The 17,356-nt window shown below is 34.3% G+C and overlaps 2 protein-coding genes and 1 non-coding gene across 3 annotated transcripts; 1 reads left to right on the forward strand and 2 right to left on the reverse strand.

Moving 5' to 3' along the window:
• Positions 1-290: 290 nt before the first annotated feature.
• Positions 291-4,146, reverse strand: LOC108470610 (UDP-N-acetylglucosamine transporter ROCK1-like). Its single transcript, XM_017771968.2, has 7 exons — positions 3,762-4,146; positions 2,747-2,795; positions 2,420-2,646; positions 1,873-2,071; positions 1,632-1,775; positions 1,182-1,256; positions 291-760 (listed from the first exon to the last, which is right to left on the reverse strand). Exons 1-7 carry the CDS (start codon positions 3,887-3,889, stop codon positions 599-601), a joined length of 984 nt encoding a protein of 327 aa, XP_017627457.1. The 5' UTR covers positions 3,890-4,146; the 3' UTR covers positions 291-598.
• Positions 4,147-4,870: 724 nt separating this feature from the next.
• TRNAF-GAA (transfer RNA phenylalanine (anticodon GAA)) lies at positions 4,871-4,943 on the reverse strand. The gene has a single exon. It is a non-coding gene; the product is annotated as a tRNA-Phe (tRNA).
• Positions 4,944-15,178: 10,235 nt separating this feature from the next.
• Positions 15,179-15,967, forward strand: LOC108471535 (protein MLP1 homolog). Its single transcript, XM_017773137.1, has one exon. The coding sequence runs from the start codon at positions 15,179-15,181 to the stop codon at positions 15,965-15,967; it is 789 nt and encodes a 262-aa protein (XP_017628626.1).
• Positions 15,968-17,356: the final 1,389 nt, after the last annotated feature.

Below are 17,356 nucleotides of genomic sequence, written 5' to 3' on the forward strand. Positions count from 1 at the left end.
TAACATCATTTTTTTTACAAAGCCCAAATTTTTTAAAAACCATTTAGCTGAATCCAACCGCAATTATTGATTTCCGATATTTAAATATTATTCAACATGGTTTCAATTTCAAAAGTTAAAAAAACGAATAGAACAGTTTGATTCAATTTTTGTTCAAAAAACCAAACCGAACCTAACTGAATACATCCCTCATTTTGAGCTCGCTAATAAAACAGCTCCATCGAGCACGAAATGAGAATACTGAAATTTGTTTTGGCATGCAAAAGAAAAAAAGAGTTGAATACTGAAGCTTCAGTCTAAAACCAATTAGTCTTCTCATCTCTAAGCCATGATATACAACTTCTCAATTACATGCATGATTATATTATTCAGTTCATAATTCATACAATTTTGCGAGCAGAGTCCAGACATCATAGCCTTGTTCTTTTTCTTCCCAATTTCAGTCAGAGTCCTGAAATTGATGACATCAAGTATATCCAAAATAGGCCTTCTTCATGCCTACACTATTCAATTCTAAAAAATTCATGTTGGGAAAACAAATGGAAACTTTAATAATCAGTGCAACTTCAAGAGACCCCCTTATCTACCTGCAGGTGTATTAGGCTTCTTTCTTTTTGACTTGGTATGGATATTTCTGGTATATCGAAATGCTGCTAACGACAAGTGGAAGAGCCACAAGACAATACACTGATGGCGGTGTTCCTTCAAAAAGGAACTGCAGCATGGCTGTTACAAGTAGTGCTGAAACAATGACGAACCCCTGCACGAATTTAAGAACATTTTTTTGGGATAAGTGTCCTTGAGAAAATGGTATGGTACATAAAATAAATCCAAACAATAAACGGAAGTGATCTTCAGCTTTAATGATCTCTCGAAAAATATTTATGTTCTTTAGAATTTAGATACATAGAAGAGGATAAGTTTCAGTTCCGTATCAGATCCCACACAGCAGATGATCCAGGATCTAAGGCACTTGGCCTACATCACCCTCCACCCCTCTTTGACACCAATACATGGATTAGTAAATTTACTAATTAAGAAGAGAGCTCTGATTTTAAATTTGACATTCTATTTACTCAACGATTTACAATATCTTGACCATCCTTTCATGTTTTAAACATTAGAAAATCCTTTGATACTCCCAAGTAGTTACTGTATTACATTTATGTAGTTAGGCTTACCTTTCTCACACCACCAGCTAGGCTAGTGACAAGGCCAACAAGAATCCCACCGAGAGCATTGGTAACAACCGGAATCTGAAAAAAAAGGAAGAAGATAGTTGTGCTTAACTTTAGAATGCATGTACCATAGCAGCTAAAACATAAAAGTATTGCCAATATGGGCCTAGGAAGGGATAATCTCCTCTGTTTGCGACTGATTATCTGAGGGATATTCATGATCTTGTAATGCTTGATGCAATTGCTGATTTTAATAAATAGTTACTGAGGTAATTCTAAAAAAAAAACATAAAAAGTTTTGCTAAAATCAAGTTACAGGATCTGATATAGAAAATGTCTTAATTCACAAAATTCCCTACCCAGTCTTACTCTACTACCCTTTTCCTGCTTACGTAACTAAAGAGCATCCCTAATATTCTCCAGAGAAATTTTCAACTAAAATTGGACTATTACCAAAGTTAGTGGAGTCCAACCATAAAAGAACCCATAGCGTCTGATAGCTTCTCCATCTGGAGATTTAGAGGTACTAGCCAGCAAGCACAAGCTTCCAACTATAGACATTTCTACAGTCATCAAGTATGATGAGTGCTTCTTGACCTGTAATAAAGAAAACATTAAGGAACACGAAGAAAATAGGCAAGCCTTCATTTTTGCAATATTGCGTTTTAAAACAGGAAAATAGGCTATTTCTCACCTGAGAAGCCCATTGGCAAAATGCAGAAGCCAAACCAGAGAGTACAGAAGCAACTAAGACAGGGGCAATTCCATAAAATAAAATTTTCTCAGGGTCACCACTGCTAGACCCTTTGCTAGAGCCTTCACCAATGCTTAGAAGAACAGCTGCCATGATCAACAAGAACAGAGCCCCGATTTGTTGAATTGACTGTCTCTGCCTACATAGATAACCACAAATTAAGCCAAATAAGCGCACATATATCCAAAGTATCATTATTATTTCATCAAAGTCAATAACCATATGCCTTATAATGCTTTCGATTAAAATATACATTCTACAAAGAAGAAACAATTATAAGAACTCTCAAATTCATAAAACATATAATAAGTACTTATGTCATTTAAAAGTCAAAACAGACAAAAATAAACCCAGTTTCTAGCTTTAATAGGAACCGGTTCATCAGTACAAAGTTCTCTAAAACTAAAAGGAGATAATATTATCTATGCAGTTTACTTCACTGGAGAACACTGAAAAAGAGACACAAAGGACACATTGAGAAAGATACCTCAGTATGATATATGTAAATATGGCAGTGAAAATTATTTTTGTCTGGTTCAGCATTGAGAACGTAAGTGAATCTAGATTCCTGTAGGATATCTGCAGCAAGCTGTTTTGAAGTGCATAAATTGCTGCAGGAAGACCTGATGCAGTAAGTGAACCCACCAAAGTCCATTCCTTTGCCAGTTTCTTTAAGCTACCATCTTTTGCCATGAGAATAAGGGCACATACAACCTAGTAAACATATTCCAAAAGCAAATGATCTTATAAATTCAAGCTTTAATATGCAAAAAGAAACAAAAGAAAAAGGGGAAAATGATATTTATCAAATTACCTTGGCTACCTCACATGTCAAGACTGATGAAGTTACAATTACTTCCCGTCTGAAAAAGAAAGAAAGTATCAATTATGATAAGTTTAAACTTGAAACCATCCTCGTTATCTTACAGTAAATTTTTTATGCAATTGATATTATTAATCCATCTATGGCTGCTCCACATACTGCTCATTTTACTATTGTTCTACATCTCCTTTGCCATATCAAAGATACTTTGTTCCATAATCCTTACTTTTCTGGCACAAACTGTCACCGCTAGATATAGCATTGAACCTGAATATAATGTCTGTACTGATACTACTTCTAAGTTACTTTGGTTGCGATGGCTATTACAGGATTAAGTGTTTCATGGTCATTGCAATAGCTCTTTCTTGTGATAACTGGGGTGCTATTCAAATTTGCTCACATTTCATAACTGGACAAAACACATTGAGAAATATCTTGTTCATGCAACTCATCATCTTGTCTTTGTCTCTTCCACTAATCAGACTGCAGGCATTTTTAGTACAACACATCTTCCCGAAGAGTTCATGATCTAGAGTTGACTAATATAGATTCTCTCCTTGATCTTATTAGTTAATAATTTCATAATCTAAGTGATTCTTGTATTTTATTATAGCTTTAGTTTAGAGTTACTTGGGTATGAATATCAGTATTACTATGCATTTACATTCAACTAAAGAAAAACAATGTTTTAGCACTCCTATTTTAACTTGAACCATCATTGTTAAACTGAAATTGCAACCTAACATTGCAAATTTTAGAAGATCACATTAAGATATGAAGATAAGCAACCGTGGATACATTTGAGCAATTGATGTCAAGAAAGATATCCAAGCACTAATTAATTATATAAATACGCATCATAGGCTACTTTTGGGCCATAGTCCACATCCAGATTTCGAAATGATCACTCAAAAAAGTAAATTAAATCCAACAGGTGATTAATTACAAGCCAAATCAAGAGCACATAAATTTAGAATTAAAAGATTTGGAGGGAGACAAGTATTACCTGGTGAAGCGTTTGGAGATAATAGGTTGGAATCCATATTGAAGAGTTAGTAAAATGGAGTAAAACCAAACGCGTGGACTCATGTTGCCTGGGTTTGGAGTGGAAGCTTTGGGCTTTTTCGCCGCCATTGTTGGGGACGAGATTTCTTGTTTACCGTCGCAACGTGGTTCCTGGCCTTGCTAATCTGATGATTTTGGTGGCGGATTCAAACTGGGTTCTGGAATGATTCTCTTCTTTTTTCCCCCACACAAGAAATCGCGGTTTCATTGCGTTTCGTCTTCGTATCTTCGTTAACTAGAACCACGTTGTTTTCTTCTCCTCCTTCATTTTAGACCGGGTCAAGAGTCAATGACGGCTCATTGCATGTTTAGGTTTCTAAATGCATAACCGAATCCAACCGAATTAATATTAATTAAATTAATTAAAAATTTTAATGTTTTAATAGTTAATTCAATTAAAATTTTTAAAAATAATTAATTGAACTGAAATGTTTTAATTAATTTTATCAGTTAACCGAGATTTATATATATTTGTTTAAAATAAGTATAAAATATATCAAAAATAAATTAATAATGTTCATTTGACTGAATTAAATTATATATAATTTATATTATTAATTATTAAATTTGGTTAATTCGGTTAATTATCTGATTTCGATCTGAATTAACCAGTAACCGAACTTCTAAAAAATCATTAATCGACCTCGACTGAATTAGATCGATTAACCAACTGATTAACCGAATTAGATCGATTCAATCAATTAATTCGGTTTTAATTGAAATTTGAACACCTCTATTTAAAATTACTCTAACTTTTTAAAAAAATTATTTATTATAAATTTCATGTTCGAATAAATAACACCCCTATTTAATCGATTCAATCATTATATTTTTTAAGTGATAAGAAATATAAAATTTCATGTTCAGAATAAATAACATGCACAAAATGTACCTCTAAATCTGAACAATTCTTATCCAATTTAATTATGTACTTGAAATAGATTTTTTTGAAATTATAAAGAATGTATCCCAAAATTCATTAAATATGGGAGTGGGCCGAAAACTATTGAAAATGTGAGGCCCGAATTAATATTGAAAATTTAAAACATATGCGGTGAGCGTGGATCGAACACGCGACCTTCAGATCTTCAGTCTGACGCTCTCCCAACTGAGCTATCCCCGCTGATGTTTCTGTTTTCTAAAGCTATAATCTATAAACAGTATTTATAGTTTCTCCAATGATGCTAAGTTCAAATTTGTTCTCCATTTGAGACATTGATAAAAAAACTAGACCAATCTTAATGCCTTTTCTCCCTTTAACGACTAGAAATTTAGAAACGAAAGAAGAAGAGTGGGTAAGAGATGAGAGTTTAAACCAGAGCATGAATGAGCATTTGCATTTTTTTGCTTCTTTTTTTGTTGACGACACCTACTTTAAGATTTGAAGAAGAGAAAGAGATGGGCTATGAAGTGTGCAATTGCAGAGTTGAAGAGGAAGAAGAACATGGCGGAGAAAGACCATTCAAACGTCACGTTGTTGCCGCCTTACCCAATTCATCAATATATATTTTCCCCTTTTATAATTATTTACTTTTATTTATTGTTTTTTTGAAATGATCACCCTTGAATATTTATTTTGAATTTTGAATCATTTTACCATCACAATAAAATATATATATTTAGAATGTGATTATTAGAAAAGACACATTATAATGATTTAAGTTAAAAATATGAATTAAAATTTGAAATTATCAAATTTAATTTACTAAATAATTTTTAAAATATAATGATAATTTATGAAATTACATTTATTAAATAAATATAATATTGATGTATTTAATATTTTACCATAAACTTTATTATTAACAAAGGTTTGAATTTTTTTTCTCTAAAACCAGTTGGCATTCATTAAATAAAAGGTCAGGAATAGACAACACTAAACAGGCCAAAAGTAACTAAAAAGACAAAAAGAACAGTAAAAAAATACACGAAACAAAGAAGCTAAAGCACATAGAAAACCAAAACCAGAAGAAGAAAATCAAACACATCCAACCCCAAAACACCAAAACGAACACCAGTCAAACCTTTTCTCTTCTCCCCAAGACCTAGCGAATATCGAAGGAAAAGAAAACCCAACTTTGAAGAAACCAAAATCAGAGATTCAAAGAACCTTCTCCAAAAACTTAAAGCTCATAAACACCGACGATTCCAGGCCGACCAATCCTTCGCTATCAGAGTTTCGACAGAAGCTGGTGCCTCTTCAACCCAAAAGCATGGTGAAACCCGCTGTCGCCCTTTTAAGGCCAAAGTATGAGCCGCCCGATTCGCGCCTCTCGGAATAAACTGGTAAGACACCTTGTCCAAGTGCCTCTCAAGCCTTCGAATGTTAAACAATAATATTTTAATTAGTCATTTAAAAAAAAATCTTTTAACTTATAATTCTATTAACAACAAAATTATTTCAAATATATTCTTAAGTATAATCGAGCATATCTACAACCATTAATTGAAAGAAAATAATACATCATTTCTTTTATAATGCTTCTTGCAACTCCTCAATAAATAACTGAAACTAGGGATAAGAATACATAACTGATTCTTTTAAATTTGAATTCCTCTAAATTAGTTATGATGGTTGTAACAAAACAAATCTACTAAATTATGTTCTGTATATAAATAACATGATGATCAATAGAAAAAAAGGTGAAGAATATTTTACAGCAAACCTGTAATATCCTGATTTTGGGCCTAGTCGGAATAGTGGTTTCGTGACCACAAAATCCGAGATATAAATAATTATTTTATAATTATTTTAAGGTCTATGATATGATTGCATGATTGTGTGAAAATTTCGTGAAGAAATTTTATGCATAAAGTGCTTAATTTGAAATTTGGGACTAAATTGAATAAATTGCAAAACTTGTGTTCTAGAAGTATTTTGCATAAAATTGAATTAGATTATTAATTAGAGGTCCTTAAAGAGTAATTTTACCAATTTCTAAGTCTATGGACAAAATTGGACATGGATGGAATTTTGGAAAGTTTAGTAGTAAGGGCATTTTGGTCATTTAGGGTAAAATGAATTAAAATACAAAATTAAAGCCAATTTTGCTCATCTTCAACCCCATGGCCGAATATAGCAAGGAGAAACCATGGCTAGGGTTTTCAAGCTTCCAAGCTCGATTGTAAGTCCGTTCTAGCCTCGCTTTTAATGATTTTTATGTTTTTGGAGTCCCTAGCTCGATTTAGCTTATGCTAGCAATAATTTAACCTAGGGTTTATATTTGGAAAAATACCCATAGGTGAAATTTGTGTATTTTGGTGTTTTATGATAGAATATGAAGTTTTAAATTATGTTAGACAACTTGTGCTACTCGGTTTTAAGTGAAAACGAGCAAAGGGCTTAATCGGTAAAAATACCTAATAGTCATAAGTACATGTTAGAGTGGGAATTTGATGTTGCCATAGAAGGAAAAATGATCAGCATGTCATAAAACATAAGAAAATAGGCTGAATTTTAATTTACGAGCTTTGGGGCAAAAGTGTAAATATGCAAAAGTTTAGGGGCAAATTGTAATTTTTCCAAAATATGATTTTGGGTCAATTTGAATAATGTGAGTCCTAATTAGACTATATTTTAAATGATAGAGCAAGGAAAACTGAAATTGGGCTAAAATGGGGAAAATACCAAGTTGTGGACGAAATGGTAAAATAGCCATTTTCGCATACGAGGTAAGTTCATATGTAAATGTTGGTAACATAGTTATTATTTTAAATGTTTTAATGTTTTTAAATGATATGATAATTATTATGAAATATTATACTTGTGATAATTGTTTGATAATATGTCAAATTATGTGATATACTTGGAAAATGTGAAATACTACCGAGTATCGGTATCGGCATTCCGTAGAAGATGGTTGAGACACATGATTGGGAAAAAGGTCCCATTGAACCTCAGGAATGGATTAGGATACAAGTGACATGTCACTGGGATATTTGGGCATCCGAACTCGTTGAGTTGAGTCCGAGTTCACTTATGGATGCGAGCGTCCGAACTCGTTGAGTTGAGTCCGAGTTCGTGAGATGTAACTAGGCATCCGAACTTGTTGAGTTGAGTCCGAGTTCACTTATGGATGCGAACGCCCGAGCTCGTTGAGTTGAGTCCGAGTTCACTTATGGGCGGGTTACATGGTAGCTTGGCTACATATGTGGCACTTATGTGCAAGTTATCCATGTATCCAATTATATTCCGATGTGTTCAACGGGTAAAGTTCTACTCAAATGGAGGAATACTCAAGATGAAAGGGACGATTGGTAAGTGTTGTGAAATGGATACTTTGAACAGGTATGTACTTAACCCTCGGGTTGAAAACTCGATATAACAACAATATGGTAAGATGATAAATGAAAAGGTGATATGAATGTCTTGGTGATGATTATGCAAATGATGTTTTATGTTTGCTTATATGGTTATGTTACTTGCTATTTGCATGTGAGCTTACTAAGCATTTATGCTTACTCCTCCTTTTCATTCCTTGTAGTGTTGACAAGCCAGCTCGGAAATCGGAAACGGTCGGAGGCACGCCACACTATCCGTATACCATCTTGGCATAATGGCTTGTATATTTTGAGTATGGCATGTATAGCATTATAATCATTTTGTATATATGGTCTTATGATATGGTTATTGAGTGGTATGGAAATAGAAATGCTTGGTAATGATTAGCCATTGGAATGGCTAATCATGATCATATTTGGTATTATGTATGTCAAATTGCTAGCTAATCCATGGAAACCATGAAATAGGTAAAATTTACCATAAAATAGATTCAGACAGCAGCAGTGACGTGAGTTTAAAAAATCACTAAAAATAGTAGAAATGGAATTAAATAATGAATAAGTTATGGAATCGAAGCTTGATGAGTTTATTTTCATATGGAATAAGCGAAACAGGTATATGAGCTATATTTTATGAGATGTTTAAATTTTTGTGAAACAGGGCCAGAGCGATTTCTGGATCCCCTGTTCTGAATTTGGAAATTCACCATAAATTTTAAAAAGATAATTAGAAGTCAAGCTTTATATGTACAGATTCCTTATTGAGTCTAGTTTTATTAGAGATAAACGGCATAGTCATTGAAGCTCTGTACAGGGAGATATCTGATTCGTAATACACAGAGGTCAGAGTAGTTGAACCCTGAAACAGGGGAGACTTTAACTAATAAACTGTACTAATTGGCCCAACCAAAAATTCTAGAAAAAAATTAGTAGATATATATATGAGTCTAGTTTCAGGAAAAATTTACGGAATTGGATTTTGAGTTTCGAAACTCGAGATATGATTTTTAAAGCGACTGTGATGCAGTTAGCCAGCTTGTCTAGAAATTTTAAAATGAATTGTATGAGCTGTTTAATTAATGAATTAAGTCCGTTAACACCTCGTGTTCGACTCCGGCAACGGTCTCGGGTAGGGGTGTTACAAAACCGTCTTTTCTCCCTTACCTTTATTTAACGGAAACTATGTTGGGGTCTCCCAAAATTTTTAAAATTTTTCTCACATTACTCCTTCAACCTTCTTGTTATCATTGTAATAGGCCAACTTTAGCCCAGACTAAAAACCCAAAAAGAAACAGAGAAAAAAACCAAAATAATTAAATAAAATGTCCACATTCCATTTACAAATTAAAAAACCCAAAACCCTAGCCCAATTAAAACCCCTAAACAACCCAACTAACCCTAAGCCCAAAAGGGCCCAAAACCTAAACAACTTCAGCAAACCCTAGCCCCAATAGCTTGGTGCCGTTGTTGCTCTCACGTACGGCCTCGAGCGCACCTCCGTACCCTTCCACGCACCACTGCACGCCACGTGCCTGCAAAAAAGGATGAAAAAAGGACAACAGCAGTACCAGAAAAATATAGCAAAACAGAGAGTAAAAATGTTTTATTTTCGGCTATAAAAGCCATAGCAATCCAAATGTAGTTTTTTTTTTTACGGAGACAAATATTAATAAAAAAACTCAAAGTTGAACAAAGGTGATTTTTCTTTTCTGATATGTATTTCTAGTTTTTTTATTTTATTTTTGTAAAAAAGAAGAAGGGAAAACTTACTTGTTTCTTAGTATCGTGCCACCACCAAGAGTTTCCTCCGTTCACCAAAACCATGGAAGCCCTTTAGGGTTTCATTCAGGTTTTATCCAAAAGGGGAAACAGTGAGGCCGAAAAGCATTTTTTATTTCTCTTCTCTTTTCTTTTTGTTTTCAGTTCAAAGATACCTAAATCGAGTTAGTATTTAAAGGAGAAAACTTAAAAAAAAATGATTTTTAAAACTATTTTCTGCTTTCTGGCGTGGCGGAGCTGCGGCGGAGTCACCGCGCGAGCTCGCCGGTGTCCTGGTCAAATTCAAGGGAGAGAGAGCAAAGAGAGCTCTCTAAGTTTTTTTTTTGAAACTCAAGCAGAAATGAATTTTTTTTTAAAAAAAATTGTTTTTATAAAAGTTACAAAATGGTGCCGTTTAGGGCCGAATTTTAGACGTCTAAACGACGTCGTTTTAGTCCCCTTAACCCGCGTGTTGATTGGACCCAGTTAAAGGATCCGCGTGTTTTCTTTGAAAATAGGCTATTTACACGACAGGTCCTTCCTCTTTTACAGCGTGTTTCAATTTGGTCCTATCTCATTTTTTTATTTCTCTAATCTTTACCCCATAATTTATTGTGCTTCCATTTTAGTCCTTATGTGAAAGCGCCGTTTTGGAGTAGGAGGGAGAATTTCCCTTTTAGTCCCTCCATGTTATTCGCATGTTCAGACTAGTCCTCCCCTTTCCTTTTTATTTCAGATTTGCCTCACTTTTTGTTTTAAAATTCAATTTAATCCTTTCTTTGTTATTTTGTTATTTTATCATTAAAATAATTAGTATTATTATACTTTCTTTTTGTTTTACTTATTTGTTTTATTATTATGTTACTAAATTAATTACTTTTGCAATATTAGTATTATTATTATTTTCTTTTTTACATAAAATTATATTTTTTATATATATATATATATCTTATTTTACCATTTACCTATGTATATTCTTTGATATAATTTTAAAATTACTTTATTTCTTTTAAAAAAATTATTAGGCCTTTATTTTCATTAGTTCACAAACTCCCTCTTCAATATCTTTTTATGCACTCATTCATTTATTCACTCGTCTTATTTTGTTTTAAAATTGGTTTCTTCTCGATTGATACCTATTTTGTTGTTATTGTTGTTATTTATTTATATGTTTTATTTGTATTTTTATTACAATTGCACCTTAAATTCCATTCATGTTTTAATTTGGTTCTTTACTTCTATTATTTTATAAATTCTTTGCCCTTATATTTATATTTATGTTTATATTTATTTCTTACTTTGATATTATTGTCATTACTATTGTTTATTTTATTCATCTATGATTATTTCACATCATTGTTAAAATAGTGTACATTATACGATTCTCATGTGTTGTTTTATTAATGTATTCATTATTGTCATTTGCTAATACGACATTTCATTCATGTATCGTTTTAAACATTACATTAATCCTTACCCAAATGCGTAAAAAAAGGAACTTTCAATAATAAGGCAATGTTTCGAATTTAGAAGACTCGAGAAAATCGTACCCTAACTTACGGGGTTTTGATTTTTCTTGTCAAACCTAAATAGCAAACATCCTTTTAAATTTCAAAACATACGATTTTTAAATAAAAAGGCGATATTTCACGTTTAGAAACTCGAGAAGGTCGCTGTTGAAGCCATTTTTTTGAAAAGAACTGAGGTCGACTTTTATTTTGAAAGTGAAAACGGGGAGTCGCTGTTAAGCCCAATTTCTGCCCGGGCCCAATCAAACCAGCCCAAATTAAACACCCCACTAAACCGACCACTAACTCCATCACCCTACTAAACCATCCACTACCTCCATCACCCTCACACCCTACTAAACCATCCACTACCTCTATCACCTCCACTAACTCCATCACCCTACTTGTTATAAGTTGTAAAATTTGGCTATAAAAGCCATGGAAAAACTATTGTAAGGGGGGAATTTTTTTTAGAGAATACACATACGAAATCAAAGAGAATACAAATTAGAATTTTAAGGTAACTTTTTATATTATTCAATTTTGTTTACTTTGGCGTTCACATTTTTTCTTTACACAAACGAAAGAAGGGAAAAGAGAGGGAGTTTACCTCTGATTTTATTTCCTTTCAGATTTGGCCCTAAAGTTTTCATTTTTAATTCAATTTAACCCTTTTTATTTTTGTTATTTTACTGTTAAATTAATTAATTTGAGCTCTATTCTCATTATTTTTATATTTTTTTATTATTTTCTATTAATTTAATTAATTTGAGTTATGTTTCTTATTATTATATTATTTATTTATTATTATATATTTATTATGTAAATATATATTTTTAAGCGAAGTTAATTATTTTAAATATAAATTTCTATTATACATAGACTTATTATATTTTTTATACCATTGTTTATTATCGCTACCATTTTTATATCAAATTATTATTATTTACTATTTCTCACTATTACTAATTTAACATTGTTATTCCAATTTTTTTACTATTATCCCCCATATTTAATGTTATCATCAACATATTTTTTGTTATTATCATCATGTTTTTAATATTATTATTAATACTATTAGCACAATGTTTATTACATTATTGTATTTATTATTACTGTTGTTTTATTAATTATTTCTATTAATTACTAATATTATTATTATTTATTATTTATATATGGTTAGCATTATTCTCATATTATTATTTTCATGTTGTCTATTATCATCATTTTTAAAAATCTATGTCCTTAATTCATTTATCCATTGATCTTCTCTCAAAATTTTTCAAAATAAAGGCAATGTTCTGTATTTAAAGAATTCGAAGAATCATGCCCTAACGTACCGGGTTTCGCTTCCTTTGTTTGTCTTGAATATTCGAATATCCTCTTACCAGTTCACTCTCAAAAATTTTCAAAATAAAGGCAATGTTCGGTATTTAAAGAATTCGAAAAATCGTGCCCTAACATACTGGGTTTCGCTTTCTTTGTTTGTTTTGAATATTCGAATATCCTCTTAAGGCTAAAACACACGTTTTAAAGGCAAGCTCATAATTGAGGGTCAAAAATGTTGTGTCCTAACGTACTGGATGTAATGTTTTACCTTGAGGTGAGATGGGCTTTAATATACATTTGACTTACCTAAATGTTTTGAAAGCCAGTAAAAGGAGGATCGCGTTTTGAACTCTGTCCAAATCTTTAATTTTTGACATTAAGACACTAAATAATCAATCAAGTACCAATTTTGGACGTGTCGAGGGTGCTAATCCTTCTTCGTACGTAACTGACTCCCGAACCGATTTTCTATTTTTGCAGACCAAAATCATTGTTTTGAAAAATTTATTTATTTATTAAAAACGACCGTGTTTTGAGGTTCCAATCACACCCTATTAAAAACGATTGGTGGTGACTCCCAACTTTTCGTTTTCAAAAGTCGATTTCCCGTTTTCAAAAAAATGGTTTCGACAGCTTGGCGACTCCACTGGGGACCAATAAGAGAGTCGAGCTGTAAATTGATTTTTTTGTCTTCTTGTCAAAAGTTAGAAATTCAGTTTTTTTAAAAATACATGATCCTCGCTTTTCATTTCCTGTGTTCTTGTTGAGTTTGTTGTTTCATTGAATTTCTTTATATACTCTCGCATTATATCGCATGACCGTTGTGGTCACACCTTTTAAGTGGGAGTGAGAAACTATGCTTTCGTGAGGTTTTCACCTCCGCATGGGCTAGGGGATCGCTTCCGGAATACATTCGTACTTATGTCTTCGTGAGGTTTTCACCTCCGTATGGGCATAGGGAAATGTATTCCCTTGAACCGAACTTGTTCCATATGAACCTATAATGGGCGAGGATCGAGGAATCTGCTGGTTCAGGTGCCTTTACTCTAGAACTAAACCACATATAGTAAGCTGTAGGAACCCGCCTTAGGTAGAATTACACCTAGCCTTAGTGGTTTCCCGAATAGGAGTTTGATAATTTTTTGATTGCTTTGATTTCTATTCTTATGCATAATTCTGACTTGTGTTTTTCCTTCTTTCTTTAATAGTGATTGCATAACATTTTTATCATAAAAGGAGGTGTCGATATACGGTTCGGTTACTAATAGAAAGTTTTTCCATGAAGAATGAATTCCTTGATAAAGTGAAAGACAACGTGTTTGTCCAAAGATGGTCGGAAAACACACAGTTAGAGAAAGGTGATAGTTTGACAAAGGAGTACACGTCGGAGTTATGGGACTTTACCCGTATTAGTGTGGTTCAGAATGATCTTCAGGAGTTGAAAGAATTATGGAGTTACTAGAATGAGGAGATAAAGTAACTACTCTACTGTAATTATGGTGATATTCCTTATCTCCTTGATGTTAAGGTAGATAGGTATTTGTTCCGCGCCATGGCTCAATTTTGGAATTTTGCCTACAGTTGTTTTACTTTCGGAAAGGTGGATTTAGCACCTACTATCGAGGAATATACGACCTTGCTTCGTTGTCCGAGGTTTCAAGTTGATAAGATTTATTCTAGAGCTGTCAATACCCCAACCTTTGTAAAGAGGTTGATGAACATCACTGGGATGAGTGAGCAATGGGTTGCAACTCGAGTCCAGCAGAAAGGCAATAGAAAGTGCATCCCTTGGGAAAATTTGAGAGATCTGATCTTGACCCACCCTGATATGAAAAAAAGAGTTAATGTCTTCGCCTTGAGCGTTTATGGTTTGGTTATTTTCCCTAAGGCTTTAAGGCATATAGATAAAGCAATCGCCGATCTATTTGACCGACTTGGTAAATGAGTCACTCCTGTTCCTGCAATCTTGGCTGAGACTTTCAGATCTTTGAGTACATGTCGGAGGGCAGGTGAAGGTAGATTTATTAGGTGTGCACAACTCTTGTTAGTATGGTTTTATAGCCACTTTTGGAAGGTAAAAAAGGCCTCTTACTGACCTTTTCTCGGAGATTACTCACCTTTGAAGGAGATAGTGACCATATCGAGAAGAGATGACATAACAGAGGAAAAATGGATGGCGATACTTCAAAATCTCCAAGAGGATGATATCGAATGGAAAGCCCCATGGATGGTTTTCGATGAGATTCTCTACCGATGTGGGAGTTATGATTGGGTCCCTTTGTTGGGGATTTGAGGTGCCGTTGGATACGCCCCTCTACTTGTATTGAGACAATATAGATCGAGACAATTTATACCGATGACGCATGGGCTAGCTCAGAGTGGGTTCTCGTATGGGGAGAAAGACTCCAAGAAAAAGAGCCGCGAGATTTATAATTCCTAGAACCAAACCTGCTGGATAAAGGGAGTTGCTGTAAATCCAATGATGACTCTTGAATATAATGAATGGTGGAGTAGAAGGGTTAAAGACAATATCTTGAGGCCAAATTTAGAAAAAGCTCGACTGATAGAGGAATATCTGCGAGTGGTCCCCTCTGAATTGGAAATCATAAAGCAAGACTTCAAAAAGAAAATCTCAGAGTTAGAAAGGAAAATAGAGCAGTTGGAGGAGGAAAAAGTGTACTTAAAGCTGGATGTTGATGTTCAAAAATCTGAGGTTGAGAATTTGAAGAAGAGAAAAAGAAAGGTTGAGGAGGACCTGGATAGTCTGAAGACTGATTACAAGCAACTGTATAAGTCAATGAAAAATGCTGGCTTGGGTAAAACGTCTGAACAGTGGAGGCAAAAAATCCAAGAAGAAAAGGCTAGGGCTGATTGGTGGGAGAAAAAGTTCCATGATGCTCAAGCTCGAGAAGTCAATTGTAAAAAGAGTTTGAATAATAGCCAGAATGAAAAACAGATGTTAAGAGCTCGGGTGGCAGAGTTAGAAATGGCACTACAGCAACATCGGAGTCGTAACTCAGTGATTGAATTAAGGGCTAGCCTAAGTAAGATCGAGAATTTGAAGGAGAAAGTAGAAGAACTTGAGACTACACTTCAGAACTGTGATAATCAAATTGATTTATTGGAAGTAAATAATGAGCAACTAGGGGAGCAGCTTCACCGATCTCAGGATCAGGTCCGAGATAGGGATTACCTCATGGGTGAAACTATAGCTCAGATACGAGAGGTGGCTGATCATTTGCAGACTTTGGCGGTCAAGCAGATGTGCTAGGAGTTAAATATGAGTTAGACTCAGATTGGAGGCGAGAGTTAGCCTGCCTTCTTAGGAAAGTAAAAGCTTTGGGTGTTAGGGTAAGACCGTATATGTAATTCATTTTATGTAAAATATTTTATTTTTCAGTGAAGTTTTCTAAATGAAATTGAAGTCGAATCGACGTCTCCTTTTTGCATTCATGTCATGCATTTGCATTGCATAGCATCATAAAAATTAAGTTGCACAAAAGAACCCTATTAATTAGTGATAATTTATCTAGTTACCCTGGAACATCGTTACTATACACGGAGGAAAACAAGGGATATGGATCAGAGGTTAGAGAAATTAGAACAAATACAAAAGGAGATGCAGGAGCAACTGCAAGCTCAGATGCAAGAACAGCTGGCTAGGATCCAGCAGGAGATGAGGGATCAAATGCTGGAGTCCCAGAAAAAAATGCTGGACAACATGATGAGCCAGCTGACACAGCTGCTGAAGGGAGGGTTTGACAAAGGAAAGGGACCTATGGGTGATACTGGGAATGACAACGATAACTCTGCTTGTCCTACAAGCTTTGCCCCAGTAAACATTCAAACACAGCCACCAAGGGTGTCTGTTAATGTTAAACCTCTGTATCAAGCCGGCACTTCGGCACCGGTAAATTTCCCAACGGGCTCGTACTCTAATCCTGGAGACAATATGGCAAATCCCATGATCCCTGATTTCAATGAGGTTGAAAGGGAAAAAGTAAAGGCGGAGCTCCCAAAGTAGCTCGAGGATCAGTGCAAATGGATAGAGGAGAAGTTCAAGGAGCTAGAAAGTGCTGATCATTATTGCGGAGTTGACGGAAAGGAACTCAGTTTGGTCCCGGACTTAGTACTTCCTCCGAAGTTCAAGATGCCAGAATTTGAAAGATATAATGGAACCAGCTGCCCTGAGGCTCACATTACAATATTCTATCGAAGAATGACAGAATATGTCAACAATGACCAATTGTTGATTCACTGTTTTCAAGATAGTTTGACTGGGGCCGTAGCCAAATGGTACAATTAGTTGAGCCAGGCTCAGGCCAAATCATGAAAGGATTTGGTGTAGGCCTTCATGAAATAGTATGGCCATGTGGCCGATATAGCGCCTGACAGGATGACATTACAGAACATGAAGAAAAGGTCAGGTAAAAGCTTCAGGAAATACGCCCAGAGGTGGAGGGAAGTCGCTACGCAAGTACAACCACCACTGCTGGAAAAAGAAACGACTATGTTGTTTATAATACCTTGAAGACACCTTTCATTAATCATATGTTGGGGAGCGCGACTAAGAGTTTCGCAGACATAGTGATGTCTGGTGAAATGATAGAAAATGCAATAAGGTGAGGGAAGATAGAAACGGGGGAAAGCACGAGAAGGT

The sequence above is a fragment of the Gossypium arboreum genome, chromosome 11 (genome assembly GCF_025698485.1).
Source record: "Gossypium arboreum isolate Shixiya-1 chromosome 11, ASM2569848v2, whole genome shotgun sequence".
NCBI lineage: Eukaryota > Viridiplantae > Streptophyta > Magnoliopsida > Malvales > Malvaceae > Gossypium > Gossypium arboreum.

Bases quoted from the DNA above. Each gene is read 5' to 3' on its own strand.
- LOC108470610 (XM_017771968.2), bottom strand. From the start codon at position 3,889: ATGGCGGCGAAAAAGCCCAAAGCTTCCACTCCAAACCCAGGCAACATG. The intron at 2,072-2,419 runs GTATCTTTCTCA...TTATCTATGTAG, and splicing joins TTTACATATATCATACTGAG to GCAGAGACAGTCAATTCAAC. The intron at 1,257-1,631 runs GTAATAGTCCAA...CTTTTTTTTCAG, and splicing joins GTTGGACTCCACTAACTTTG to ATTCCGGTTGTTACCAATGC.
- LOC108471535 (XM_017773137.1), top strand. From the start codon at position 15,179: ATGACTCTTGAATATAATGAATGGTGGAGTAGAAGGGTTAAAGACAAT.